This window comes from Colius striatus, chromosome 7 (assembly GCF_028858725.1).
Source record: "Colius striatus isolate bColStr4 chromosome 7, bColStr4.1.hap1, whole genome shotgun sequence".
Classification (NCBI taxonomy): Eukaryota; Metazoa; Chordata; class Aves; order Coliiformes; family Coliidae; genus Colius; species Colius striatus.
The window spans coordinates 29,965,528-29,993,470 of NC_084765.1; the positions used below are offsets into that span (position 1 = coordinate 29,965,528).

Below are 27,943 nucleotides of genomic sequence, written 5' to 3' on the forward strand. Positions count from 1 at the left end.
GATCCTCATGTCAAGGCAATTACACAATCACAGAATCATTGAGGTTGGAAAAGACTTTTAAGCTCATCGAGTCTAACCGTTCCCCTGGCACTGCCACAGCCACCACTAATCAATGTCCCTCAGCTACAGCTACACGGCTTTGGGATCCCTCCAGGGACAGGGACTCCACCACATCCTTGGGCAGCCTGGAACAGGGCTTGACAGCCATTTTGGCAAAGACATTTTTCCAAATCTCCAATCTAAACCTTCTTTGGCACAACTTGAGGCCGTTTCCTCTTGTCCTGTTGCTTGCAGCTTTGAGGAGAGACCAACCCCCACCTTGCCCCAGGACATGAGGGTTTCATGGCTGACTTCACTACTGAGCAGAAGTTGATTTTTGGGGGAGAAAGAATGAGAAAATTAAACTTGAATCAAGTGGAAGAATAAAAGGAGAACAGGGATTGTGGAGGAGATCCCCATAGGTGGCCCTGAACCCCATCTCTGCTCCTGCAGGACCAGACTCCACATGGTCCTGTCAGCACCTGCCTGGCCACTTGTGTTTTCTTGTGTTTCCTGGGATTTTAGCAAGAGGGAGTAAAAATGCTTGTGCATATATGTCTGCTTAACTGTTTCCTGAGCAGACCTGACCCCTGGAGCCACCGGAGCTTCCTGGGCAGGACTGGTGTTGAAATGACTTATGCTTAGAATAATGCTTATCAGAATAACGTTAGAGCTACTAGATATTAGAAAGAATAATTATCACTAATAATTGATAGAACTTTTAGACCTTGGGCAAAATGATCCCTGTGGTGTCTGGGCAGTCCATCCCTTCCTGCAGTGATTCAGCAGCAGGTTGTGCCCTCCGTGGTGCCCAGAGGGAGGGGGCTGGGGCAGGTTGAGCCAGCGGAATCACTCTGCAAGCTTCCTCATTCCTGGTGAGAGGCTGTGAATCAGCCAAGAAAACAGCTGGTATATAGAAGTGACACTGGGGAGTGTCACTTTAGCCATGAGTCCTTGTGGGGTTTTAGAGGCAGCACAAGGATGTTTGCTTTTTCCTTCGCCTCTGGGTGAGATGAGCTTTGGGTGATAACCTGTGGCTGAATCAGATTGTTTTGGCATGATCCAAACTGGAGAGCTGGCAGCAGGGCAGGGAAATGACTTGGGTTGTTCTCATGGAGAGCAGACTGGCATGTTTTCTTGGAACCTTCCTCAGCAAACACAACCTCTTGCTGCTCTCTTTGGTGTCTCCAAGCCAAGACCCACCTTGGGAAGAGCAGCACGTCTCACGTACATGGCTCATCTCGTGCTCATCCTTGCAGCACCCACCACCCTGCACATCTGTCTTTTTGAGCAGGGGAGTATTGAGGAAAAGGGGAGCAAAAGGAAATAATTTGCAATGCACAACAAATTAGCAAAATATTTTATTTCTTCTGCAGGTCAAGGGAGGTGATTCTGCCGCTCTGTGGAGTTGGGGTTGTTGATCCTGGAAAAGAGAAAGCTCCAGGGAGACTTTAGAGAGCCTTGTAGTACCTAAAAGGGCTGATAAGAAAGCCAGAAAGAGGCTTTTTATAAGGGCATGTGATGACAGGACATGGGGTAATGACTTTAAACTGAAAGAGGGTAGATTTAGATTAGATCTTAGGAAGAAATCCTTCCCTGTGAGGGTGGTGAGGCACTGCCACAGGTTGCCCAGAGAGGCTGTGGATGACCCATCCCTGGAAGTGTTCTAGGGCAGGCTGAAAGAGGCTTTAAGCAACCTCGTCTAGTGGAAGATGTCCCTGCCTATGGCAAGGGAGTTGGAACATCTTTGAGGTCCCTTCTAACCTGAACCATGCTGTGGTTGATTCTATGATACCCCTATTCCATGAAACCCCTAGTATTCTATGATTCTATGATTCTATATGTAGGTAGCCACAGGAGCCAAAAGCAATGAGGTGCATCCCCTGATTAAATAATTCCCTGTTTGTCTTAGAGCTTGGAAAACAGTGGGGGAGATGTAGGAAAACCATAACTCCATATGCCCACTTAAGAGGTTCACACCCCAGGCTAGAGGGGTCAGATCCTGCAGACTGAAGGAGGATTTTCAGTTTTTCCCACAGCTCATGGGAACAGAGCAGCTCTGCCCAACCTCCTTTCCAGCAATGACCACCATCCAAACCAGTCTCCTCACCTACTGCTTCTCCATCTGACTTTAGATCCCATTGACCTCCAAAAAACTCAGACCAGAGATAGTTCAAATGATTTCTCCCACGGGTTGGCTTGATTGATGCAGGGAGGAATCAAAGGCACAGCGTGGCTGCAGGGTGTCTGATCAGAGCCAGGACATCTCCCAGCCAAGTAGGTGTCCTTACCTCTTCACCTTAGCTCAGACGAGAGAGGACAGCAAGAGACTGTCACATCCCAGAGACCCTGATGTGTCACCCCAGAAAGGAGTAGGTGGGAAATACTGAAGGCAAGACTACTGATGTGAGCCAGGATTTGGCAGCAGGACTCATTCCCCTTGAGAGAGAGGGGAACATGTTCTGGAGAGGCAACAGCATATTTCAACACTTTTCCTCGCTCTTTACAGCTCTTGGGAGATTGTTGCCTGCCAGGGTCTTCTGGCTTTCAACTGACTGCTCCTGGTGCTGGAAGTAGACCTTGACCTTGCTCAGGTTTTAGACTTCCTTTTCGGAGCTGTTCCGGAGGGTGTTGTTGAGGTGACACACTGTCTGGAGCCCCATCTCGGGGTTTTGCTGGTAGTAGGACCAGAGCTCAGAGAGGCCGATGTTGTGCGTGGCCAATATTTGGACCGATCGCTTTGTGAGGAGCTTCTTGTCCAGCAAGTGCTGGAGGGAGATGAAGGACTCCAGGCTGGCTTGACTGAGGATCATCCTGGGTTTCTTCACCAGTTGACATCCAGGAACTCGCACAAGTGCTTCACGATGTTTGCATTCTCTATGGCACTGCAGTCAACAAAGTGCCACCAGAGGTAAGTGCTGGCCAAGTTCTTCAGCTTGTAGTTATCCTTCTTAGAGATCTCCTCCTTAACCAGGGGAAAAATGTCCAGGAAACCATGCACAACAGAGCTGAACTCCTCTTTCTTGTTCATGACTGTCAAAGCTTTCAATAGGGTAGGAAAGGGGAACGACCAGAGACCAAAGCCACATAGGATGGGTTTGTGGACAGTGTTGAGGTGGCACAGAAAATTCCTCAGACCAATCTCGCAGACACCATTTTTGGCCATCAAGCTGGACAAATATCTCACGGGCTGAATCAGGACTGGGAATATTTTATATCCATCTACCACCGTCATCTGAATGCTTTCATTTTCTAGAGAAGAGGAGAGGGAAGAGAAAGAGGATTGGAGAGGGAGGAAAGGCAGCATTAGTCTCTTATTCAGTAGGAATATAAAACACTGTTTGAGGTGTTTCACCATTGCTGGGGTACTGATCCATCATTTCACCAACATACACCATTCAGTCACAACCTCAGCTTCCAGCATCTCCAACGTCCTATGGGCTTTACATTCCTTCCATATGTCCTGAAACTCAAAGGCAAGGCCTCTTGGGAGCTCGGGATATTGTCCCCTCCCTTACACAGCCATGGCCATGGTGGACATGCCTGAATTCCTCCTGCAAAAAAAACCCCAGACTCTGACAGATGTGGGTCTCTGAGCTGGCTGCAACGTGGGACCTCCTCACCTAGGATCTTTCTCAAAATCTTCAAGTCAAAGAAGACCAGGTATCCTTGTCTTGTGTCCTGTGTGTTTTGGCTGCTGATGGGGAGAGCCAGGTTGTCTTCACTGGTGCTCTCGTCGAGGGTGTTGCTGAGGTCATCTAGCAGACTGGAGTCCTGGAGGAGCACACAATTTGCTTTAAATAAATGTCAGAAGAAGAACTAGGGCAGCAGCTCTGGGCACTAGTGTGATCTGGAGGATACCAAAGCTCAGGGATCTATGCAAACTGCCTGCTAGAGGACTTAGGGTGTAATAAGCCTCTCTGGTTGATCATGAAGACTTATCTCCTCCAGCACCAAAGTGACATGCATGCTCCACTCATGTGCACATGGGGTCACTCACTGGGATCCTTCTCAACTGTCTTTCTGCTCAAAAGTAACATAAAAGTTGGGGCTACCTAACATCTCTCTGGCTGTGAGCCTAGAGTCCAACTCTGCACACAGCAGATAGGGAAGGGAAGCTGCCCTTTTGTAAAACCTCTTCTGGAGAGCTGGCCACCAGCTTTTGGTCACACAGACTGTCATGGGAACTGCTTGGTGCTGAAAAGTAACAACAAAACCTCATCTGTCCACAGCCTCAAAGAGGAGGTCAGATTTTGGACTGCCTCTTCTTGCTGGCCTTCATTTTGGATGCTCACCACCTTGGTGTCACCAAGATGGTATCTACCAAAGCCTCCAAGCTGCTGGGCAGCCCAGCTCTCCCAGAAGTGGAGGAGAGCTAGAAGGGATTTATTTTAGCACTGAGAAGGACTTTTTGTAGTTCCTTGCCAGGCTCTAAAGGGGATTTTCCTGAAGGTCTGGAGGCACTAAGTGATCCAGCCTTCATGGCTTGAACACTGAGTGATGCAGAGCCAAGCACTGAAAGCCCTTCCACTGTACTCACCATGAATTCATCATCAGTGCTGTCCTCAAGGCCATCCAGGCAGAGAATACCACTATCTGCCAAGGTAGAAAAGATGTGTCACCTCTCAGGATGTGGGACTGCCCACTCCTGCAGTGTATGCCAGGGCTGATGGTCCCTACCCAGGCATCACCAGCTGTGCTGAGAGGTGGCCCTGACAGCCAGCAAAGGATCCTGCACTCAGGGTCCACTTGAAAACAGGCTGGTTCCTCCTCAAGCCACAGTTACAGAGTACACACTGGGCAAACTCCTACAAGGGAGAGGGGACCAAAATGCAGCATCACATAGCTTAAGAGTATGCAAGTAGTTGAAGCAGCGAAGTCTGTTTCTCCATTAATCTCCACCAAACATCTTGTCTTTGAACAAGACAATGTGCTGGGACAAAACTATCCTCCTGAGAGGTTTATAGAGATGCTGCAAACTGCTCTGCCTTGATGCCTGCATCCCATAAAGTCTACCCATGGCTTCATTGCTCTGGACACTGCTTACCTGAGCCATGCAGTCCACTGTTGCCATCTGGCACGTCTGCCAGCAGGCTGTCCTTGGCGAGAGTCACAGGGGACACCAACCTGCCAGTCCCAGACTAGTCTGAGCAGCTCGACTTCTGCGGCACCAGCCGGTTCCACCCGTTGTCCTTATCTTCAACCTTCATCATCTTCACTGGTGCCAGCAGGACATCTGCATGTTACACTTCCTTCCTCTTTGCAGAGGTGGAGGTGAAGACCTAAGTGTGCAGAGAAGAGCCCTGTGAGCGCGGCCTTACATGGGCAGGGATGGAGATGTCCCTTGTTATTGGAGCAGTCAAACGAGCTTGACCACACGGGTTTGTTCCTGCCCAAAGCAAGTGCTCTGGAACATCTGGTGCATCTTTCTAATGAAGAAAGACTACAGGACCTGAGGCTCTATAGTCTGGAGAAGACTAAAGGGAGACCTCATTAACACTTCTAATTACCTAATGGGTGGATGTCAAGAGGACGAGGAGACGTGTTTTTCTGTGGTTTCCACCAACAGGACAAAGGGTAGTGGACACAAGCTGGAACACAAAAAGTTCCACTTAAACCCAAGAAAAACCTTTTTTCTATAAGGGTGAGGGAGCCCTGGCACAGGCTGCTCAGCGATCGTGTGCAGTCTCCTTCTCTGGAGGTTTCCAAACCCACCTGGACATATCTCTCTGTGACCTGATGTCTAGGTGAACCTGCTTTAGCAAGGAGTTGGGCTGGATGACCTCTAGAGGTCCCTTTCGACCTCCACCATTCTGGGATTCTGGGATTCTCTGCTTACCCAGATGGTCCCTGCTGCTCTGGGGTCACTGCATGATGTCCTGGCATGAAGCCCCCAGCTATCCCAGGCTGTGCCAGCTCCAGCCGCTGTGGTCAAGGTCCCCTCTCAGTCTTACAAGGGTCAGCAAAACATTCTGTTTTGCTACATGGCTGCACAGGAGACCATGGGAATGTTCCCTTCCTGAGATAGGGGAGTAAATCACCTTTGTCTCCTTGCTTTATCCCTGATGTTCCAAGGCTCTGCAGGGCTTGCAGACAGGGCTGAGCCCTTCTGATCCCAGGCTGGGGTAGCCAGGAATGTGCTCTGAAGAGGGGCAGCCTCGGGGTCCCCAGTCCCAGTCCTGTGATGCCTATCTTGTCTCAGGCAAAGGCAGACATGTCTGATGCTAGACAAGTCCTCCATGCACTATAATACTTGAAACCAGAAGAGAACTTGCCTTCAACATCATTGAAGGCCACTTCTTGAGTGAGGCTCTGCCCTTCTTGTGGTAGAAGTGTTTGGAGGCCCCATGAGTCACAGCACATCTGCCCCACCAGCCCCAGGAGCCAGCAGGACTGAGCAGGGTGCAGGCAGGAAATGGCTTGTAAGACACTGTGGCTACAAGAGCTCTTTAAAAGTGTGTGCAGTGGCATGTTTCACACAAAGATGTTTGCACCTTAGCCAGAAAGGGGCTTTCAAAGGACAAAATTTGCCCTGGCTCTGCAGCCTTATGCCAGAACTCAATCTTGCAAGAGCTGGGGGTAGCTCAAATTCCACAAGGTAAAAATCCCAGAGCAGTGCCCACTCTCACCTGGTGGGAGCTATCTGTGGCTGGAGCTGGGACAGCTTCTGAAAGAAGAAAAACACAGCAAGCTGAGAGGAGAGCAAGCAAAGCTGGGGACAACTGAGAGCAGCAAGAAAAGACCCTGCAGATGGTGCAGGTGACTCTGGGGCCACCTTCTTGAGGGGTCATCACCTGGAGATGCTACTGAGGCTAAAATCCAGCAGTGAGCTTGCAGGTCAGGCTGGAGAGGTGCCCATTCTGCCTGGCCATCTGCCAGCACCTTCACCCACCCTTGCACTAAGGCCTTTCCTCCCATGTAGGTTTGCTGCCCTCCCACACATCCAGGACCCATAAAGCAGGTCACACATGCTGGGAAGGAAAGAAGAAAGAAAATTAGTAGGATCACACTGTTCCTGAGCAGGTTATGACCATGCAGTGGTGAGGGCTCATTTGCAGGGGAGACGCTGCCCTCTCAGACTGAGCAAAAGACCAATGCACTGTTCATCCCAGAAGGGTTTATTGGCATAGCAAGGGGAAATGGGACACAAAGGCTCCATAATGGGTTTTCCAGGCAGCTGCAGTTCAGGGCAAACATGCTGCTCATTTCTTCCTCTGCTTCTGAAACCTGGTGCTCAACTTCTTACTGCACTTGCCCCTGATGGGCTGCTTTGACTTGGAGCATTCCCACTCAGAGGTTGGGCTGAGTGGCACAGAGCATGCTGGGCTGGCAGAGGGGCTGGTAGAGGGGGGTCTGCTGAGGGCAGTGACCGTGGCAGCCACTGGGACCAGCGGTTCATGGTTCTGCGGGGTACTGGAAGGGAATAACTCTAGCAAATCGGAGGACAGTGATGACCAGTCCATGTCTGCGGTGGGGGGGTCATGTGGGCTGCCCACAGGCTGCAGCAAGGGGCCCACAGCTGAGGTGATCTTGGCCAGGGTGTGGGACATGGCCCGGATCTCTTGGGTCACAGACATCAGGTGCTTGTTTGCCCTGTGCTGAGCTTGCAGGAGGTAATCACCAATCTTCAGGAGCTTGTCTGCCTGCTGCATGTTGGACCTCGCCCAGCCACTGAAATCTTCCTGCAGGGAGGCCAGGGAGTCCTGGATGCTCCTGGGAAGAGGCACAGTGTCCCCATGGGCTGACCCTGAGTCATCCTCTGCTTCTTCATCCCTCTGCATTGGAAGGGCTGGAAGTGTGGGTTGAGTGGAGGATATATCTCCTCCCTGGTCTGGACACAAGTGTCCTGTGCTGCTGGAGGAGTCCAACAGAGGGGCACTGGGTTGCTGGAGGGCAGGCAGCCCAGTGGGGAGACCTCCATGTGCCTGGCAAAGCTCCCTGGAAGTCCTGAGGTTGAGGATCAGAGTGGACTCGTCTTCAGGCAGGGAGTTGTGCTGGGGAGCAGAGGTACCTGTTGCAGGGAGGAGGGCTGAAGGGAGGAGGGAAGAATCAGGGCTTGAAGGGTCCTCCCAACCTGCCTCAGTGAGGTGGAGAAGGGAGATGGAAAGACAATATCTACCATGTGATAGAGATGTAAAGAGTGGAGTGGGAGGCAGCTTGCCCTCAGGAAACCCCAAGCTCCATCCAGGACATCACCCCTGGCTCTTCTATGGACTGTTCATAGCCTATGAGCTTGCCCCAGGGAGCTCAGTAGTGGACGTCCACAGAGGGACAAGGAGGAGACTGGTCATTACCCAAGTCTGAAAACAGCAGGAGGGAGATGGAGCTGAAGACCCTGCCAAGCCTCGTTTTCCCATTGCTTTTTTCACTCCCATTTTGTGAAATGATGTTGCCACCTTCTGACCAAACCTGGATCCTCCAGCACACCATCCCTGCACATACCACATACTCCAAGGCCTTCATCATCCCCAAACCACCTGCATCTCCTCCATAGCACTGCTGCAGAGGGGCTGGGGAATGATCTGGGCAAACCCAGCAGCAGTCATGGACCTTTTGCCATCCCTCTTGGGAAGTGCCCCTGGGAAACATTTTGCCTTCCTGGTTGGATACACCATCCCAAGGTGGTAATCAACACCGCAAAAGAGGAATCGCCTCAGATAGCTGTAGATGAAAGTTGATCAATGCCAAACTGCCCGGAGATTTGAGAAGCAGAAGTGGTTGGTGGGCTGCAGGACACTAAGAGCCAGAGGATGGTTATGACCCCTGAGAGAGCCACACATGTCACCAGCAGAAACATTTCTCAGAGATGATGCAGAGTTGATCCAACCCTTCCATCTGCTTCTCCCTTGCCACCATCAGCCTCTGCTAGCCCTTTGCTCCATACACCCCATCTCAGGTGCCAATCATTTCCCTTGTCCTCCAACCCATAGCATGGCTGTGAATCCCTAGCAATTCATCATGTTCCCTCCCAGTAAAACTGTGCTTTGAGGATTGCTGTACCCTACAAAGGCAAGAGACAGGCTTTACTTTGGCAGTGATGGATGCAACAACTGCATCCCATCCTGGGGAGAGGTTGGAGTGTGCCCAGTTCATGAGCAAAGGTTGGTGGCACAGGTTCATCAAGTCACCATGTGGAATGAGAATCAAAATATGGCCTACCCATGGATAATAACCTTTGGCTTTTGGTTTCCCCTTCCCCAGCCCTCCTGGTCGAGTGCCGACTCACCTGGGTGCCCCATGACACGCTCCACCAGCCCCTGCAGCCTGGCTCTGCACTCATCGAGGTCCCTGGGCTGCACTCGCGCCCACGCCGCCTCCGGCTGCAGCCGCCGCAGCTCCTCCAGCGAGGCCTTGATGAAGGGCTGCATGTCCATCACCTCCTGCTCCGTGGCGTAGAGCCTCATCTTCTCCACCAGCCGCTCGCCCGCCTCCATCCGCCGCAGCAGCCCCTCCACGTGCTGCAGCTCCCGCGCCTGCTCCCGCCGCTCCTGCCGCGCCTCCACCAGCTCCAGCAGCTCCTCTTCCTCCCGCCGCAGCTGCCGCACCAGCTGCTCCACGCTCTGCCGGATCAGCTCCCGCATCTCCCGCTGCTCCCGCTCCAGCCGGGCGGCCTCGGCCTGCAGTGCGGCATAGCTGGCCTCCACGCCGCCCCGCTGGCGCCGCAGCTCCTGGGCCATGGCGCCCAGCTCCTCCTGCCTGCGCCGCGTCTCGCTGCCGATGTCGCAGAAGCTGTGCTGGCTGTCCAGCAGCGCGCACGAGCAGCACAGCACCTTCGCGCACTGCCTGCAGTAGATGCTGTGGGGCCAAGCACAAGCACAGACACCGCTCAGCCCGTTCCTTCATCCCCTGGCTGCAAACTGGTGTGAGGGACCGCCGTGCGTGGGCCAGGGCTGCTATCCCAGCTGCAGCGCCCCGCGCCGCTCACCAGCTCCGCGGGGCTCCTGCTGCTCTGCTGGGACGACCAAAGCCGCCACGGTGACCACTCAAGCCTTACAGCATAAGCCTCACACTTTCCCCCTCACCCCCAGGGCAGGGAAGAAATGAGCTCTCTGCCCTTCATTCCTGAGGCTATGTGTAAGAATATAACACTAGTGGGTATCTTATCTCCAGAAGATGCCTAAGGCAAGAATACGAGTGGGGAGTGGAGATCATCATCCATCCTTCACGGAAGTCCTGGCAGCCTTGGCAAGTGGTGGGCTAGGGATACGCTGAGGCAGGCCTTGAACCTGGACCACCAAGGCTAGCACCAGTGCCGGCCTCCACAGATGCTCCAGCCCCTTGCCCTCTCACTTTGACTTTCCCTTGTGGGCATTTAAATCTCATCCTGCATTGCACCCAGACTGACCCTTGAATCCTCTCCATGCTTGTTTAGCGCTGCCAACAGAACACACCCTTCTCTGTTGTCCCTCACAGCACTTAAAACAACAGGTCTTCTTCCTGCTGAGTTCCATCAGCCTCATCCTCCTTACCCTTGCAAGGAACCTCTCACTAACTCTCCTCCCTCAGTCCATCCTGTGTCTACTCTCCTCTCATCACCTTGAACTCAGCTCCATCCAAACCCTCTCTCCATACCCTAGAACCCACCAGTTGCTACTTCCCACTCCTCCATGACATGCTGGCAATGAGAATAGCAGAGGGACACAGATAACCTGCTCAATCCTATCATGGACTAACTCAAAGAGATTTGTGACCACCCAGAGAGGGACAGACCTCCTTAGCCCTACCTTACAGTCTGGTTCTTGTGTGCTGGGTTGGAGCAGGACAAGTTACCGGACCTCCTGGTGCCACCAAGGAAGTCCTTAGCAGACCCTGCCCTGATGTCTGCCACCCTCTTGGCTTCATGGCACTCCCTCTTCAGGTAGCGTTGATGTGCCTCAAAGCAGTTGGTGCAGAGGAACTCCTTGCACTCCTCGCACCAGAACTCGCCAGCTTTCTTGCAGTTGTCACACAACAAGTCAGTCCCATCAACGATCTGCCTGTAGACCTTCAGCCTGGCCTGGAGGTTGGTGAAGAGCAGGTTGTCTGTGTCAGGGATGCCGCTGGCCTGTGGGATGGCCGTCCTGCATACAGGACACTGCCCCACAGGCTTGTTCTCGCTCAGGCAATCCAGGCACAAGGTGTGGAGGCAGGTGAGGAGCTTGAGGCTGGGTGATTCCTGCTGGCAGCCTTCACAAAAGATGAACTGGAAGTCATCTTCCAGGAGCTTGGGGAAGGAGGGAGAGAGGAATGAGTGTTAGGGCATAGTTTTAACAGCTTCTGAAACCTCACGTTGAGGTGGGAGGTGATGTGCAAATCCTGCTTGGAACAAGCAGTGAGCAACCACTTCTCACCAGTGATGCCCAGGCCCTGTAAGCCTGGAGATGGCCCGTACTTGGTGGTAAGGTTGGATGGAGGGGGTCCTGCTGAGCACCTGTTCTTGCTCTAGCAAAGAGGTTTCCCCTGGCTATGCGTCTGGGCGCGTGGCTGCACAGAGGATGGGTCAGTGAAGAAGCCTCCAAGGACCACAGGATGACACCGGGGCAGGGTGGGGACCATCCTCCTGTCATCCCCCACCCACCTTCTGCCTCCCTCCTTCCCACATCTGTGCTCTCGCAGGGCTGGCAAGGGCTGGGTGGGAGCCATTCCCCCAGCCTCTACCACCCTCCAAACCGGGGAGGAGGGGGCCGCCCCACAACCCTTGCTCCCAGGCCACGCCTCAGGGCTGGGGACTTCCTGCTGGTGGCCTGGAGCCGCTCGCCCCCGGCGCCCCCCTGCACCCCCGAAGCCCACGGCCCGCACCCTCCATCCCGGACAGGCGGGCGCTCACCCGCGTCCCGGGGCCGGCGGCGGCCATGGCGAGCGCGGCCCGCGCCGGGAACCTTCCGCGCCCGCCGTTTCGGTTTCTCCAGCGCTACAGATAACTCCTCCTCCGTGTCGCGGCGGGGGGAGCGGGGCAGAGCCCGCTGCCAGCCCCAGTACTGCCGCTGCTCGTCCCGGACGTCCGGGGGGAAGAAACGCGGAGGGGACCCCAGACACCCTGTCCCCCCAAAAGACAGCACCCCCCCGGTGATATATTGCAGGGCCACACGGCCGGGAAGGGGCTCCAGGACTAACCCCCCTCCCCCCCCGCCTTCGGGAGAGGACTTCCAGGTCCCTCTGTGTTCTGGGGGGCTGTATCCTGGCTGTCCTCTGCCCCACCTGCAGGGCATCGGCACCATGGGGCCCACCACCTTGAAAGGGAGACAGCCACCCCCATGACAGAGGACCACCACCACGAATGGGCGACCACCAGCAGCACCTGGAGTTCACCTAGCCTGGCATCCCCAAAGGGAGAAGGCGTAGTGAGGCGCGTGCTGCCACCTCATCCCTGGGGGTTTTGATGCCTGCAGGATCTCCAAAGCTTGGCCCAGGCTGGTGCCACGGAGCCCCAGGCTTGGAAGAAGCTGTGGAGCAGGTGGTTTGGCCTGATGGCACCTGGGAAGCATTCGGTTTCCAAATATTTCATTTGGAAAGGTCTCGGTTCTCCTGGCCTCCCCTTGGCAAGCAGCCCCTTGAATGGACAGGGGAGGTCAACAACATCGGTCAGGCTTGTGTCACTGGCCCAGCAAACCAGGAAGGCCTGTTAAAGCTTCATGGAGCATAAAGTCATTTTAACCCCTAGTGTGCTGTGTGCTCTTTGGGGGCCGAGCAACCCTGGAGAGGCTGTGCTGCCTCCTGCCAACCCTTCCTCATCCTGACAACTCTTTCTGGCTGTGGCAGGACTTCATGTGTTCATCACAATCATATGGTGAAATGGAGTCACGCCATGCAGCTTCTTCGATCAGCAGCAGCTTCCAGGCCCTGCCCAGCATGTGGCCAGCATGTGGCTTCCTTACGCAGCGCCCTGGGGTGCACTGGGGAAACTGAGGCACGGAGGGATGCAGCCCCGTCTGCCTGGTGAAGTCATCAGCCCATCACTGCTCAAGTGCAAGACTGCAGACAAGGTTTATTTGTCCATCGAGAGTGGATAGAAAGGAAGCTTACAAAATAAATAAGTATCTCTAGATGCCTATATCCAGTGCCTCCACCCCCACAGACAGACCCCACAGCACGCATGCAAAAGCACTTGGAAGCACAAAATAGCACAATCACTCATGACAAACCGCTGTATTGGGAAGGCTGTGGTACCTCCAGGCAGGTCACTCCTCACATCCACACCTCTGCTCCTTCCCCATAAACCCCAGTATTCCACTAGCAATGCCAGGCTGCACCCTGACTCCAGCCTCCTGGTGGCACCCCAGCCTGGTCCAGCCAGCCCTTGCACCCCACTTCACCTGGCCACTCCAGCCACCCCACCCCACCCCACAACAGCTGTCCTCTGCACAGCTCATGTCCTTTTCAGTCTGAGATGCTTAGCCATGCAGCCCGTTGAGGGGCACCAGGACAGTGCCCTGCTGGCATACTGGCCAAGGGCACGAGCTGTGCTGATGGGACAGAGAAGAGTTTGGGGACACTGTGACCAAGGACACATGCACACAGACACTCATGCTCTATCTATGCTGCTTCATCGCCTTGATGAGCTCCTCCAGCTTCAGGGCAAGGTGCAGGCTGCCTTCATCTGCAGCCTCCCACCCATGTAGGCAGTCCAGGGGTGCAGGTCACCCAAGAAGAGGTCCTGCAGGTCTTTCTCCACCACCTCTAGAACTGCATCAGCGCTGTCCTCGGGCATGCCATGGCCAGCCTGCCCACTGCCTGTAGGACACGATGGGTTCAGGAAAAGGAGGAACAGCAGGCTTCAGAATCCACCCTTGCCTGATGGCACTTTCCCTCACCATTTCATGAGGATCGAGTTAGGCCGGATGACAGACAAGAGCCTGCCAAGGGGATTTTAGAGATAGGAGAACTTACTCCTTATGGAGATAAGTTTCTCTTGTGTATCTCCATCAATATTCTGTTCCAGTGGTTCCACCTCCAAGCCCCATTCTAGCTTTGCCATGGCCACCAGGAAAACTATCAGCGACCATGAGAGGATGGATTAGGGTGCTGGGAGGACATCTTCCAGCAAGGCAGTGGCCCAGGGCCCTGCCCACACATGTTCCTCCACCCTCCTTGGGTTGGCAGCATGCAAGACCCAACAGACCCTGAGGTCTGTGAGCCCTCCCACCCCATGAAGAGATGTGGCTGCTAATTTTCTGTCATTAATCTCTTTCTCAAGGAAAATTAATGGCTTTAATCCAAATCAAATTATACTTTGGGCTTCTAGGGAGCATGAACTCAAGACTCTGGCTGCCAAACTGCAGTGCTCAGATGGTGCACCCTGGGGTGACTTTCATGGAGCTACCAAACAGATTTGGTTGGGATTTGCTGAGTGGGGTTTGCAGCATGCAAAGGGGGCACAGGCACAAAACACCCTCCCGCCTCTGACAGAACAACCCCAGAGAGTGCTGACCTGAGGAAAGGTCTATGAAGTAGGTGCTCTGGGTGCCGCTGGGCAGGGCAATGTTGACCTGATAGGATGCTCCAACCTGGCGGACCAGGGCCTCGGAGAGGACAGGCTCCACTGCTGAGAGCAGCTCATCTGTGCTGGGCTTCCTCTGGGCACTGCTGGTGATGGCAAGGGGGGGAGAAGTGGGAGGCTCCACAATGTTCACTGTCTCCAAGTTGCCTGCTAGGGACAACAGGATAGAAGTGGGTTGAGGGGACACCTTTGGGTAGTTAGCTTTGCTGGTCTGCAAGGACACACCAGAAAAGGTTTCCAGAGCAAAGAAACACACTTATGCATCAAGTTTCCAGCTCAGTGAGCACAACTGGTTTAGCCAGTTCCTACTGCATGCTCCTCTATCTGCTATGGGTTATTCTGCCCTTGCTACCAGGGGGTGGAAAACTATCCCTGAAAGAAATAGTGGGGCACAAATTGGTGCAGGATTTCTGGAAAATAAACCAAACCCTGTTGCTCTCAGGCGTGACTCCCTTGGCTGCTCAGGTTTGGGTTTGCCCAATGGAAATGCTGAGCTCTGAGTTGGTTTTGAGTCCAGGCTCCTATAAATCCACTCCTGCCTTCCCTGGTCACATCACCAATGTCTTGTTAGAAAAGCTGTATTGTGCCACGTGCTGTATGGAGCTGTGTGAGAAGTGGTCCTCTCCCTCCCCAGCCTATTTGTGCTGTGCTCACAGGAGTGTGGTATTTCCTGGACTTTGACTCCCCTGTCAAACAAAATGCAGACAAAGGTCATTGGCAGGAAAGCCATCCCCCAGCAGAGAAGCAGTGGCTCTGGGTTTGTTACCTGCCTCCAGAGTGCCAGTCCCACAGTCTGCCAGAGCCAGGGTGTTGAAGAAATGGGCAGCCAGCTGCTGCATGGTGCCATCCAGCCCATCCAGCCCAGGTTCGGATGGCACCATGGTAAGAGGGCTCAACAGATTCTCCCGAGGTGGCTGCAGCACAGCCTCCATGCTCAGCTCCAGCCGGTCCACCTCCAGGCCCCAGGACTTGGTCATGTCGTTAATCTCCAGCTGCAGAGCCAGGAGGAAAGGTGTTGGCAGAGCTGGGTATGGCCGCAGAGACCACTCACCATAGCACCCCCAACCATGGGCATCCCATAGCTTATAGTTCTGCTATCCACCAACTGTAGATGTGGGCTGTTGGACCAGGCTCAAGAGTCCACCTCCTCCAAGCTGTCCAGTCTCACATTAAATCCTGCTCCCCTAGTTGCCCCCTCAGCTTGGACAAGGTTGGGACGGGGAAGATAGCTCTGTCTTGTTACCCTTTCCATGCCTTTTTCCCAGGCAGTCCTCTTTCCTTGCCCCACCCCAGGCAACATGTCCTGGTATGGTGCTCCACTAGGGAGCATCTCTGACCTGCAGCCCACCCCAGACACCCCAGAGATACCAGTATATCTCCCCCAGCTTCCTTTTATATCATTCCTTGCAGACATTTAACCCACAGATCTTGGTCTGTCCTGGGCCATCTGCAGGCGCTGTCACCCTTCTGCCACTGCCCTGTCCTGCTTCTCTCCCCAAAAGCCCTTCCTAGTTTGCAGCCCCCTCCAGATGTTTTTCTGGCAGGGATATGGAGCCTGTCAACAACATGTGAGCTTTCCTGTGTGGCCAAAGACCTCAGAGATGAGCCACAAGGCTCCAGAGATCCACAGGCTGATGGTATCTGTCTCCCGCTAATCACATTTTCCCAGCTCTCTTCCTTGGCCAGGTCCACGGCCAGATGGACTTTCAGCAGCTCCATCTTTTCCTTCCACACCACGACCCCGAGAGTTTGGGGGGTTTGGAGGTCTCTGCACAGGGCTGGGGCAATCCTTACCAGCAGCTGCTCCCCAATCCTTGGCTTCTCCACCTGGATCTCACGGAGGCTCTTCTTCACCAAGGTCTTGGTCATGACACTCTGTGCCATCATGCGGGTGGCCGCGATGAGGTCCTTCACCATCATGACGGACAAAACGGGGTCCCACACTCGGAACTGGATGTCGGCACCCATGGAGATGATTGCCCCATCCTTGGAGGTCATCTGGGGCAGAGGGGCGTCAGGATGTCTCCCCCTCTCCCCACGACCCATCCCTCCTGTGTAGGGCCTGAAAGCAAAGGCATTTTCTTCCTTCCTAGCTGGCAACCAGCTCTAGGTCTCTTTATGAAGAGGGTTATTAGAAACAAATCCAGCCCAAATAATTCAATTTGGGCTAGTCTGTATAGTGAGGACAGCTTCCAGCACAGGACTGTTACTGAAAGACACCTGGGAAGGGCAGGGATTCGTATTTTTGAGGTCTCTCCAGCCATGAACACCCATTGAGCAATGTGTGTAAAGTCAAGAGGAGCTTTTCAACAGCAGGCTAGTGAGGACTTTGGCTTCACGGCACCACCTACACCCCACCTTGCCTTGCCATGATGATGGAGGAACTTTGGGTTGAGTCCATGCATGGAAACAAGGATTAGACCATCCCCAAATCCACCTGCTCTGGGTATTTTAGAGACGTCTCTCCATCCTGCCCTGAGGCTGAAGGTGGCTCACCTTGCAGGGGGGCACATTGAAGGCTCTCATCCTCAGATCCACTCGCTGCCAGTGATCGATGAAGGGCAGCAGCAGGACCACGCCGGGGCCCTGTGGTGCCCGGATGCGGCCCAGGCGGAAGATGACCATTCGCTCATAGGTGGGCACGATCTGGAATAGGAAAGCTTAGACCGGGACACAGGCTAAAGCCTGGGTCCTGTGGTGCCAAGAGCAAAGGGACCGGAGGCAGCCAGGGATGCTCCCTGCTGTGGAGGATGGGTTGTCATCCCACTCCTCAACCTGCTTTCCTCCCTTACCTTCAAAGCAAACCATCCTGAGATAGGGAAGGTGACAACCATCATCAAGAAAACCAAAGAGGTGATAATCCCATGGCAAATCCAGGACAGCCAACCCTGGGAGGAGTCTGCAGGGAGAATGAAAGGGGGATGTATCTGCTTTAAAATCCCCTGCCCTGCCTATGAACCCCCATCCAAGCATCTCCCCACATACACACCGCACTCCAGGGAAGCTGGTAGTGGGGGCAGCGTGGGGGAGATGGGACACACAGTCAGCCTAACACCCTATAGCAAAAAGGGCAATAGGGATGAAGGCAGCAACTCCCCTCCAAGGTTGAGACTCACCTGTGGTATTCCCAGCTGGCCCCAGAGGCTCTTCCTTCGATCTACAGGAGAAGAAGCCCTTCTGGGCACCGTAGAGCCCAATGCTGGACTGCTGGAAGCGGTCAAAGTCTCCCAGGGGAAGGGCTTGGTATCCCGACTGGCTGAACATGGTGCCAGTGCCTTGCACAGAGCCTTGCTCCTGCTCAGACAGCCTTAAGCCCAGCTCTCAGTTGCCATCGCAGCCACCTGTGTGTCCAGCTTGGCTTCTGCCTGCCCCCGACCTGGTCCAACGTCCCTGCCCTGATGTGCAACCAGACAGACTCTGGAGAGAAGCTGACAAGCACTGCTGTTGCCAGGGAGGATGCTTGCTAGAAGAAATCAAATCCTTCAGGGAGTTCCCTCACCGGGCTCCCACCCAGACTGGGGTCCTCACATCCTCCCAGCAACCTTCTAGGCAGGAGCCGAGCCGGGAGACAAAAGCTGCGTCCCCACAGCCACCATGCGCTTCGTAGCCCGTTGGAGCTGGGGGGCGAGGGAGGATGCTGTGGGGAGGCGGCGGGAGCCGCTGCTGGCGCTCGCTGCTCTGCCTGTCACGTGCCTGCCGGCGTCACGGCCACGAAACGACTCACGGCACAAGGGTCGGGTGAGTTCTTCCTGAAAGGCCCTCCGTGCGCCGGAGCTGCTCTGGCAGACACGGGGGGCACGGGGGTCTCCATGGCACGTTCGCAGTGGGTGGCTCCAGGGACTGCTGCAGCCCCACGGGGAAGTGGGACAGGTATTTTTCCCAGCAATTCCTCTTCTCACCACACCAAATTCCCTCCTGTCTCATCTAGCCAGCCTGCAAAAGGCAGCAGAGACAAAAAGAGCAGCCCAGAGCAGTGCTGCCAAGGACCGGGGCGGCAATAAGGCAGGTTTAAAGTTCCCCTTGGCTGAAGCAGGGGCCTGGGACTGCCCCAGATACAGCAGCAGCCCTTGCAGCTGAGCCAGCACCTCTCACCCCACTGCAGCTTGGGGTTCCCATCTAGCAGCTGAAACACAGCTTTGCCATCCGATGGTGCCAGTATGCCCCTGGTGCCAGCACTCCCACCCGGCCGCCAGCGCCCCCACCCCCGTGCCTGCACCTGCCCCGTTTATGTACCCTCACGCCTCTGCCCGCATCCCTGCCGCTGTACCTGGTTCCGCCGGGCGCCGACATCCCCCCGAGCCTCCCTCGGCCATCGGCACCCCGGGGTCTGCCCTGGGGAGGCAGAAGCAGGCGGGGCGGTGGGCACTGCCCGGGGGGAGAGGGCAACCTCGGCTCACTCCCTTCTCACCCACTAGCCCTCCCCGGCCCCGCCTAGGGAACCCCCGCCTTCCCCGCCTTTATCCCGCCGGCCCCTCCTCCTCTTGCAAGCAGGCCGGGGAAACGAAAGTGGTGGGAGAGCGCGGTTCGGCCCCGCCGCCCCGATGGCCGACAGCCCCGCCGAACCCCGCGCGCCCGGCCCCGGCTCCCCGGCAGGTAAGCGGCGGGATCCCGCTTTGCTGGAGAGTGGGGCGCGACGGGACGGGACGGGTCGGTGACAAAGTCTGGCCCAGGGAACCCCCCAGAGGGAGCCGCGGGGATTGCCTGCGGGTGGGGGCCGTTATTTTTTAGGGTGCAAAACCATGGGGGAGGGTTATAAGGGGGTGTCCCTGCATTATCTGGGGGGCTCCTTCCTGCGCTGCCGGAGTGGGGGAGGGATGAGGAGGGGGACACAGTTGGTGCCAACACCCCGGTGTTGTCCAGGAAGTTCTGCAGGAACCAAGGAGGGGTACAGTCAGCAGAGTCCCCTTTCCCTCCCCTGCCCTGCCTCGGTGGCCACAAAACAAAACAGAAGGTGATATTGGTCCCTGCCCGAAGGAAAAGAGAGTGGGGAGGGGGGAGGAGAGGCTCCAAGGGTCCTCCATTGAGGTCAGGAGGGAGCATAACCCTTTGCAGCCGACAAAGAATCACCTTTTGCCTCGCTGGGGTGCTGCCACCTGCTTGTCCTTGCCAGGAGGAAAGGAGAGGAGCCTTGTGGCTCCCTTATCACTGCCCACAGGTGGCCTGAGTGGCTCCCGCAAGTGGGACTGAGCCTTCTGTCGCACTCCAACTCACGTGCTGCAATGGGGTCTTTCCTCCACATCCTACCTAGATGGAGACAGTGCCTCTGCCCACGTGGAGGCGGGACTCCAGTCCAGCACAGTCCCATGTCCGAGACCGTCCCATCCTCCTGTGGTGGAGGATGACTTCCAGTTTGTGCTATGCGAGGGCTGCCGGCAGGAATCACCCAACCTCAAGCTCCTCACCTGCCTCCACACCTTGTGCCTGGATTGCCTGAGTGAGAACAAGCCAGTGATGCAGTGCCCTGTATGCAGGACTGCCATCCCACAGGCCAGCGGCATCCCCGACATGGACAACCTGCTCTTCACCAACCTCCAGGCCAGGCTGAAGGTCTACAGGCAGATCAGAGACAGCAATGGCCCCAAGTGCAGCCGTTGCCAGGGGGAGGTAGCAGTGGTGTGGTGCTCTGAGTGTGAGGAGTTCCTCTGCACCAACTGTTTTGAGGCCCACCAGTGGTTCTTCAAGAAGAGGAGCCATGAAGCCAGGAGAGTGGAGGACCTTCGCTCTGAGTCTGCCCATCGCTTCCTGGAAGACACTAGAAAGTCCTGCAACCTCTTTTGCTCCCGTCCCGGTCACTCTGGCCAGGACTGCATCTCCAGGTAAGAGTGGGGCCTTCTCCTTGCACCGAAGGCTTTGGATCTGCTGCTCCAGGACCAACTGCCAGGAGGGCAGAGCCCTGGGAGTTCATCACCCGCCTTTAGAGAGAGACTGCTGCAACCCCAGTGAGACCCCAGGCAGGAGCAGGGTGTGATATCAGCTGGCAGGTCTTCGGGAGGAGGGAGGGAAGTGAAGGTGGATTGACCACCCAGCTTCATGCCCACATCCACAGCTGGTCATGTGAGGCAAAGCCATTTCCTGCCCCATGTGTCAGTTTCCCCTCTTGTTAGACTCCTCAGGTGTCCCTTGAGGAAGTGGAATGTGCCCAGCAGAGTGGAAATGCATTTTTTCCCCCGGCTCATGTAACCAAACTTGAAGGATACTTTGTTTCCTTCCAGTAGCAACTACTGGGTTCTAGGGTATGGAGAGAGGGTTTGGATGGAGCTGAGTTCAAGGTGATGACAGGAGAGTAGACACAAGATGGACTGAGGGAGGAGAGTTAGTGAGGGGTTCCTTGCTAGGGTAAGGAGGGTGAGGCTGATGGAACTCAGCAGGAAGAAGACCTGTTGTTTTAAGTGCTGTGAGGGACAACAGAGAAGGGTGTGTTCTGTTGGCAGCGCTAAAAAAGCATGGAGAGGATTCAAGGGTCAGCCTGGGTGCAACCCTCACACCAGTTTGCAGCCAGGGGATGAAGGAACGGGCTGAGCGGTGTCTGTGCTTGTGCTTGGCCCCACAGCATCTACTGCAGGCAGTGCGCGAAGGTGCTGTGCTGCTCGTGCGCGCTGCTGGACAGCCAGCACAGCTTCTGCGACATCGGCAGCGAGACGCGGCGCAGGCAGGAGGAGCTGGGCGCCATGGCCCAGGAGCTGCGGCGCCAGCGGGGCGGCGTGGAGGCCAGCTATGCCGCACTGCAGGCCGAGGCCGCCCGGCTGGAGCGGGAGCAGCGGGAGATGCGGGAGCTGATCCGGCAGAGCGTGGAGCAGCTGGTGCGGCAGCTGCGGCGGGAGGAAGAGGAGCTGCTGGAGCTGGTGGAGGCGCGGCAGGAGCGGCGGGAGCAGGCGCGGGAGCTGCAGCACGTGGAGGGGCTGCTGCGGCGGATGGAGGCGGGCGAGCGGCTGGTGGAGAAGATGAGGCTCTACGCCACGGAGCAGGAGGTGATGGACATGCAGCCCTTCATCAAGGCCTCGCTGGAGGAGCTGCGGCGGCTGCAGCCGGAGGCGGCGTGGGCGCGAGTGCAGCCCAGGGACCTCGATGAGTGCAGAGCCAGGCTGCAGGGGCTGGTGGAGCGTGTCATGGGGCACCCAGGTGAGGATTTGACATGGGTATGCATCTGATCACCCCACAGGCAGGAGAGGCTTGGGCTAGCTCAGAAGGCCACCACCTGGCTCTGGATCCCGCAGGGTTCAGAGCCACCTCCCTGCAGCAAAATGAGCCCAGCTTCGCTCTTGTAAGATCCCTATTTCCACTGGAGCCAAGTTTTGCTCCTTCACTTATATGGCCAGAGCCCTTTTTTTTGGTCTCCAACCCTTCTGATAGTCTCTGGTGATGCTGATTTTTCGATCTCCTGAAGCTCTTAAACTCCTTGGGCCATCCCAAACTAAAGGGAAGGCTGGGAAAGGGAAAGGATACTAGAGATGCCTCTTCCTGGCTGCACCTTCCAGGCAGGTTTTTCCCAGCTCAACTGGTGCCACAGCCAAGGGGGAGTTCCAGAAGGTCCAGGCCAGGATTGCAGCCCTACTCTCTTCATTGCAGGTTCAAATTCCCAAGCTGTCCCCATGGTTGACGTGTGTCTGGAGAACAACCTGGTGAGATGTCTGTGTTTCGTCCTAGTACACTGTCATGTGGGGAGGGCTCCCAGTGATCAGCCAAATCGTGAATCTTCCTGCTTCCTCTGACCTTTGCAAGCCTTTCCCAAGGGTCTGCCTTCTAATCCTTAGCATATCACTCCCATTTCTCCACCAACAATGACAAACACTCAGAAATGTTTCTATCTGGGCAGAGAAGAAGCTGCTTTGTAGCAGTCATTTTCCCACTTCCCCGAGCCTGATGCTTTGTCTCTTTTTCACCAGGGAAAACTGTGGCTTCCCCAGGCTGTAGCATTGCCAAACATCCATGGCTCAGGCACAAGCCTTGAGCCAAGCCAGAGGGACAGGCTATGCCTCACTTTTCCCTCTGCTAAGGGTGTTTCTGCCCACTGCTTGAGGACACTCCCACCCTGACGAGGGGTCAGTGGTCTCGAGGTTCACTCTAATGCTGCTCTGTGCTCTCTCCACAGCAAGAGAAGCCAGTCGAGCCTGAGCTCCAGACCATCCAGCCCACCTTCACCATCAGCCTCACAGAGATGCAGACAATCCCGGTAAGAACAGCCCTGGCTAGGCAAGAGCCTTTGGGGAGCATTTGAGGTGCCAGCCCAGTGCCTTACATCCCTCTCTCCAGGCTCTGCCCACCACCATGGGGCCCAAGCGGAGGTCACACTTCATGGAGAGGGGCAGCCAGATCTCACCCAAGCTACTGAAGCTGGAACGTGACAACACGCCGGTGCCCAGCAATCCCAGTCCAAACCACAGGGATGATGGATGGGGTCCCAGCACCTCCACAGCAAGCCGGAACTGCAGCAGCATCTCTGCCGCCAGCGGCTACACTGATGGTAGAGGTGGGGGCTGGGAACGTGGCCCTCCTTGTGACCCCATCTCTTCCCCTCCCTTATGGGACTTCCCCATCTTTCCCAGTCTCTGTGTACGCAGAGCCTTGGCCAGCCTCCCCTGGGTCAGAGAAGCAGAGGGTGGGAGGTGGTTCCCAGTGGATAAATACGAGAGCAATGTTCAGGGGTGGACATGGATTGTCCTTCCAACTCCATGTTCTGCCTCTCAGGTAGCCAAAACCTGAGCATAGCTGCTGAGCATAGCAGCAGGGTAAGTGTGCTGAGAGACTTCTCTCACCTCCTGCTCCAGGTGCTCTGGATTTTCCTTGGGAAAAAAAACCCCAACCCTAAATTTTTAGCAAAACACATTTTCTTCCCTGAGCTCACCCAGCCCCACTCCAGCCTGCTGCAGCATCCTGTAGCAAGGGATTCTGAGCCCAGCACCTTCTGGAGAGGCTAGTACAGCATGCATGAGGTGAAAAAGCAGTGGAGAGGTTGCCCCCACCTTGGAGTGCATCCAGGAGCACCCAAGGGCTGGATGGCTCATGGTCTTGGTAAAAGCATTGGCCCTCTGCTGCAAAAATCAGTCCTCTCATGGGAAAACCAGTGTGATCCAAAGTCACAGTCTGGAAACTTCATCATGCTCCCATTCCTTCCGCAGAAGACACCAGCATCATCATCTCCAGCTCGGAGGACAGTGAGGAAGACACAGCGGTGAGTGTAATGCCAGAGCTGCCTCATAGCTGAGCCACACTGCAGGCAGAAGAGACAGCTGCCCCCGCCATCTGTGGGATGTCTTTCCCTTCCCTCCGGCCATGCTCAGGTCCAGCCTCCTCCCTTACCAGCATCAGAGACTTGCTTGCTTCCCCTTCAGTTGCTCCCAGACAGCGGGGCATCTGGGCCATCCCAAATCTAGGCCTCTTGGGCAAAGCCTTTGCTGGGATCTCCTGGCCAAGGTTGTCTCTCTCAGGCAGCAAACCCCGCCTTAATTTGCTCTGAGGTGGGAATCCCACATCAACTGATCCCTCAGGATGACCCTGCCAAGTCTGTCCTTATGTCATCTTCCTTTCTGCCTCGCTGGCAAGGTTGTTCTAATCTTAAAAAAGAAGAAATCATGTAAGAATCAAGTTTGCGAGTTGAATGTAGCGACTGTGCTCAGAGAGCTCATCAGTCCTGTGCCTACACGGGCTGAGAAGCTCCTGGCAGCCACCAGCACAGCGAGGGATCATCTCAGCATTCCCCAAGTGACATTTGCAAGCTCCCTGCAGTGACATTTCACCACATTGATGCTGCAAATGGGAATGTTGCAACCAAATGGCCTGGCCAAGGTGGTTAGATGAACCAAGGGCATGGGATGCCTGCTGAGCACACTCACCTTGGAACTGAGGTGAGCGCAGCCCATTTGGGGTCAGAATGGGTTGGTTTTTCAGAATGGGCTTCATGGGGGATTAACAGCCCCATTTCTTTTTGTATACATGCAGAAGCTCTTCTTACTCTTTAATAAAGCTGTTCCCAGATAAAATCCTGGCCTGCTGCCGTCTTCCTTATTCATTTATTCCTTTGCTGTTTTTCCTCATTCTCCTGATTCTTCTATAATAGAGGGGGAAAAAAAGAGAGTTGACGGGCTACACCCCTGTCCCTACTCCCTGCTAGTGCCAAAAAAATCCCAGGGCTGGGGCTTTGGGGGAATATTAATGGCTTGCTGTGACAAATCCCTGCATGAATTGGGTGTCCTTTGGTACAATGGGGATTTGAGAGTGTAGCAAAGGTGCAGCCTGAAAAAAAACAGGGAGGTCCCAGGGGTAGTGCTGGAACTGGAAACGTGCAGCCTTGACAGCTGTGAAAATTTGGTTTAGAGCCTGCAAAAAGTGGGGGAAAGTAGCAACTGAGTAAGAAAAAAAGATGAGCAATGGGATGAGGCAGTGGGATGCAGCCCAGGGAAGCTGAACCTTCAGGAGGTAGAGGGCAACAGCTGAAGACCTGCCTAGAGGCTCATAGATCTAAAAGGAGATTTGGAAGCTGGGGAGGAACCTTTGTGGAGTCACCTGGGGGTTGTCATGCTCTCTGCATGCTGAGCTGGAGCCACAAGAACATTGCCAGAGCCCAGCTCTGCCCAGTTCCACTGCCCACGGCCACCGCAGTGCTACGAGTGCGTCTCTGCATGAGTGATTTTCCCCCTCAGAATCCCACATGCTTTCCTTCTCTGCTTAACTCTTCAATAAAACCTTTTGGGTTTTTTCTTTTCTGCATACAAACTCAGTTTGCTTGTTGCTGATTTGTGTAACAGGAGCATCTGCGATTGCATTTGCTCACCAAGTTTGGTTCATCTAACTCCCTCCAGGGCATTCTGGGCAGAGCCAGGTGAGGGAGACACAGGGCACTGCCACCACCCCACTAGTGTCCCTTCCCAGGCAGAGGAACACTGTACGTCCTTCAAACAACCCTAACCTGGCATTTAAGCAACACCATGTCTCTTGAGCTGGGCAGCAGTTGGTTTTACTTACACACCTGCAGACATCTCTCCAGCCACATTTCCACCACCCCTGGACTGCAGGTGAAGATGCAGAGAGCTGATGTGGAGACAGATGGACACTCCATCACTGCAGGGTGCTCAGGCCAGGGGTACAGGATTGTCCCTGTAGGAAAGAGTGAAAAAAACAAAGTTGGAGCTTCTTATCCTGCTTCTCCCATAGGAAAATACTTGCTGTGCATGTCCACCCCCGGTGAGGCAGTGAAGTGCATGATTAGTGTGGCTGCTTTAACTCACCCTTGGGAAGCACTGCTGTACACATGGGTCTGCTGAGCCTGGAGAGGCACCAAACCTCCTGACCTGACTCACTCCTCTTTTCCTCTAGACAGCAACCAGATTTCTCAGTGTAGACCTCATGTGCTGAGGTTGCTCAGCCACATTTATGTCCCTGCATGAGCTGCATCCGGATGGGATGTGCAGAAAGGGACAGCAAGTCCTCAGACGTGTGTTGTGTCCTGCTGGCCTCTGGCTGGATCCCACCTCCCACTTTGGACGAGCTGTGTTCAGAGCTCTGCTCTCGCTCACTTGGCCTAGACCCTGGTTTGGGGCTCTCAATGGGGTTCCCCACGGCCAGCTCACTTCTGAGCCACAGCACACACCTAACCCAGTCCTGGAAGCACCAAGATATCAGACTCCGTGGCTTTCATGACATTGCACAAAATTAGGTCCTTGCCCATGGCCAATGGTGTACCCAAGGGTGCTCCTCACATCTTCCCAGATAGGTCCAAGCAGGCAGGTGAAAGACTTGACACCCTTCTCTAATCTCTTGCAGGCTTCCAGCAAGTCCCAGGACAGCAAGAAGCCTTTCAGTCCTATGCGGTCTGAGAACGGCACCTCATCCCACCACAGCGCTGGCCCCAGCAGCCCCTGGGATGATGGATCAGAACTCAGCACCTTGGTGTTCCTCAGCTTGAAGATTGATCAGAAAAGTGAGCATTATCTTTCCTGGGCACAGGGGACTGGGAAGGCAGAGAGGCATACCGTAAACCCTTACTCTATCCCCATCTTTTCCCCGCCACAGCTCAGCACATCACAGAAGTGGCAGCAGCAAATGGAGAGCACACCTTCAAGGAGCTGATTCAGACACCCAGTTCAGTGCTGGCTCTGCTCTCGCAGGGGGTCCCCATGGAGATGGGGATGCAGCACCTGCTCTGGTACCTCTCCTCAATCCCCAGGCCCATCCTCATCGTCTATAACTTCTGGGCACCAGAGCTGCCCACTCTCTTTAAAGTCCTGGATGCCACAGGCAGGAAAGCGGGCTTTTGCAGCATTGTAGGTGGTTATGTGGATATGTTGTCCTTGGTCAAAGCAAAGCTGCCCAAGGCTCCTTCCTACAAGCTGAAGAACCTGTTGAGAAGTCACCTGAAGCATCAGCTCAATGAGGGCAGTGCTCTGGCCATGGCCAAGGCCTTGCAGGAGCTTTGGGGAGCCCTGGAGCTCCCTGCCCATGCTGATGCAGGGATGATACTCACCCACTGCAACCTGCAGAGCTACATCATCCTGCAGCCCCTGGTGCAGAAGAAACTGCTCACCAGGAGGACGGCCAAGAACCTGGCCCAGCACAACCTCATCTTCTGGGAGCTGGAACACTCGTGAGTGCAATGCATGGTGAGCTGAGTGGCTGGGTCTCAGGCTGACCGTACCGAGGATGCAGGGATGCTTGCCAGGGATGTTTACCATGGATGCTCACCAGGGATGAGTGGGGATCTGATTAATATTCACAAATATCTAAATGGTGGGTGTTGAGAGGTTGGGACATCCCTTTTTTCAGTGGTATCTAGCAACAGGACAAGGGGTAATGGGATGAAGCTGGAACACAAAAAGTTCAATTTAAACATAAGGAAAAACTATTTCACTGTGAGGGTGAGGGACCCCTGGCACAGGCTGCCCAGGGAGGGTGTGGAGTCTCCTTCCTTTGAGGCCTTCAAGACCCACAGGGACACGTTCCTGTGTGACCTGATCTAGGTGAACCTGCTTCTGCAGGAGGGTTGGACTAGATGATCTCTAAAGGTCTCTCCCAACCCTGCCATTCCATGATTCTATGATTCACCAGGGATACTCACCAGGGATGCAGAGGTGCTTCCGACAGCATCAAACAGGACTCACAGGCCCTCTGTGTTCCCAACATGGGTCTTAAGTGGTTCGGGGCCCTGGCCAGCCTGAGGGGGAAGAACCCAGCGAATCAAAATAACATCTGTATAAAATAAATTCCGGAGCGCGGGCCAATGTAATTTCCTGGGGCGTCTGCACTCCTCCTTTTCCTAGCCAGGCGGGAGGAGGGGCCCCCGGGCAGCAGCGGTACCCGGCGGCTGGCGGCGGGGTGCGAGGCGGCAGTGCGGGACACACGCCGCCAGGTGTCCTCGGCGCACAGCCGCACGCGCCCGGGTGCGCTGCCCGTCCCGCGCGCTGGCGCGCTCGCCCCCGCGCGTCCCCCGCGCCCACG

General features: G+C 55.2%; 3 protein-coding genes across 10 annotated transcripts; 1 reads left to right on the top strand and 2 right to left on the bottom strand.

Moving 5' to 3' along the window:
- Positions 1-1,430: 1,430 nt before the first annotated feature.
- On the bottom strand, positions 1,431-11,919 carry LOC104553273 (protein PML-like). The gene is given in 10 exon segments (XM_062000419.1): positions 1,431-2,872; positions 2,875-3,291; positions 3,395-3,399; positions 3,449-3,813; positions 4,580-4,635; positions 5,087-5,257; positions 7,244-8,068; positions 9,266-9,834; positions 10,764-11,242; positions 11,846-11,919. Coding segments are annotated over 10 exon segments (3,264 nt in total). The 5' UTR covers positions 11,873-11,919; the 3' UTR covers positions 1,431-2,522.
- A 1,077-nt stretch (positions 11,920-12,996) lies between these two features.
- On the bottom strand, positions 12,997-18,934 carry STOML1 (stomatin like 1). Of its 3 annotated transcripts, none has more exons than XM_061999445.1 (7): positions 17,632-18,934; positions 17,308-17,414; positions 17,012-17,161; positions 16,310-16,513; positions 15,282-15,507; positions 14,447-14,662; positions 12,997-13,749 (listed from the first exon to the last, which is right to left on the bottom strand). In XM_061999445.1, exons 1-7 carry the CDS (start codon positions 17,777-17,779, stop codon positions 13,589-13,591), a joined length of 1,212 nt encoding a protein of 403 aa, XP_061855429.1. In that variant the 5' UTR covers positions 17,780-18,934; the 3' UTR covers positions 12,997-13,588. The 3 variants fall into 3 exon arrangements, with proteins under 3 accessions (XP_061855429.1, XP_061855427.1, XP_061855430.1); XM_061999443.1 differs by having other exon boundaries at positions 14,447-14,665; XM_061999446.1 differs by lacking the exon at positions 12,997-13,749 and adding an exon at positions 13,768-14,007 and having other exon boundaries at positions 14,447-14,665.
- PML (PML nuclear body scaffold) lies at positions 18,234-27,759 on the top strand. 6 transcript variants are annotated; one of them, XM_061999437.1, is made up of 10 exons: positions 18,234-18,385; positions 19,007-19,108; positions 19,764-20,331; positions 21,066-21,634; positions 22,082-22,134; positions 22,605-22,685; positions 22,766-22,982; positions 23,632-23,684; positions 26,273-26,429; positions 26,522-27,759. In XM_061999437.1, the coding sequence occupies exons 1-10, from the start codon at positions 18,325-18,327 to the stop codon at positions 27,094-27,096; spliced, it is 2,436 nt and encodes an 811-aa protein (XP_061855421.1). In that variant the 5' UTR covers positions 18,234-18,324; the 3' UTR covers positions 27,097-27,759. The 6 variants fall into 6 exon arrangements, with proteins under 6 accessions (XP_061855421.1, XP_061855422.1, XP_061855424.1 ...); XM_061999438.1 differs by having other exon boundaries at positions 22,766-22,976; XM_061999440.1 differs by having other exon boundaries at positions 18,234-18,253; positions 18,931-19,108.
- Positions 27,760-27,943: the final 184 nt, after the last annotated feature.

Excerpts from the sequence above, each read along its gene's own strand:
- STOML1 (XM_061999443.1), bottom strand. The coding sequence starts at position 17,779 with ATGTTCAGCCAGTCGGGATACCAAGCCCTTCCCCTGGGAGACTTTGAC. Across the intron at positions 14,666-15,281 it reads GACTGGCACTCTGGAGGCAG|CAGGCAACTTGGAGACAGTG; the intron begins GTAACAAACCCA and ends TGTTGTCCCTAG. Across the intron at positions 13,750-14,446 it reads CTTCATAGACCTTTCCTCAG|GCAGTGGGCAGGCTGGCCAT; the intron begins GTCAGCACTCTC and ends CGTGTCCTACAG.
- PML (XM_061999437.1), top strand. The coding sequence starts at position 18,325 with ATGGCACGTTCGCAGTGGGTGGCTCCAGGGACTGCTGCAGCCCCACGG. Across the intron at positions 18,386-19,006 it reads CCCACGGGGAAGTGGGACAG|GCCGGGGAAACGAAAGTGGT; the intron begins GTATTTTTCCCA and ends TCTTGCAAGCAG. Across the intron at positions 22,686-22,765 it reads CAGAGATGCAGACAATCCCG|GCTCTGCCCACCACCATGGG; the intron begins GTAAGAACAGCC and ends CCCTCTCTCCAG.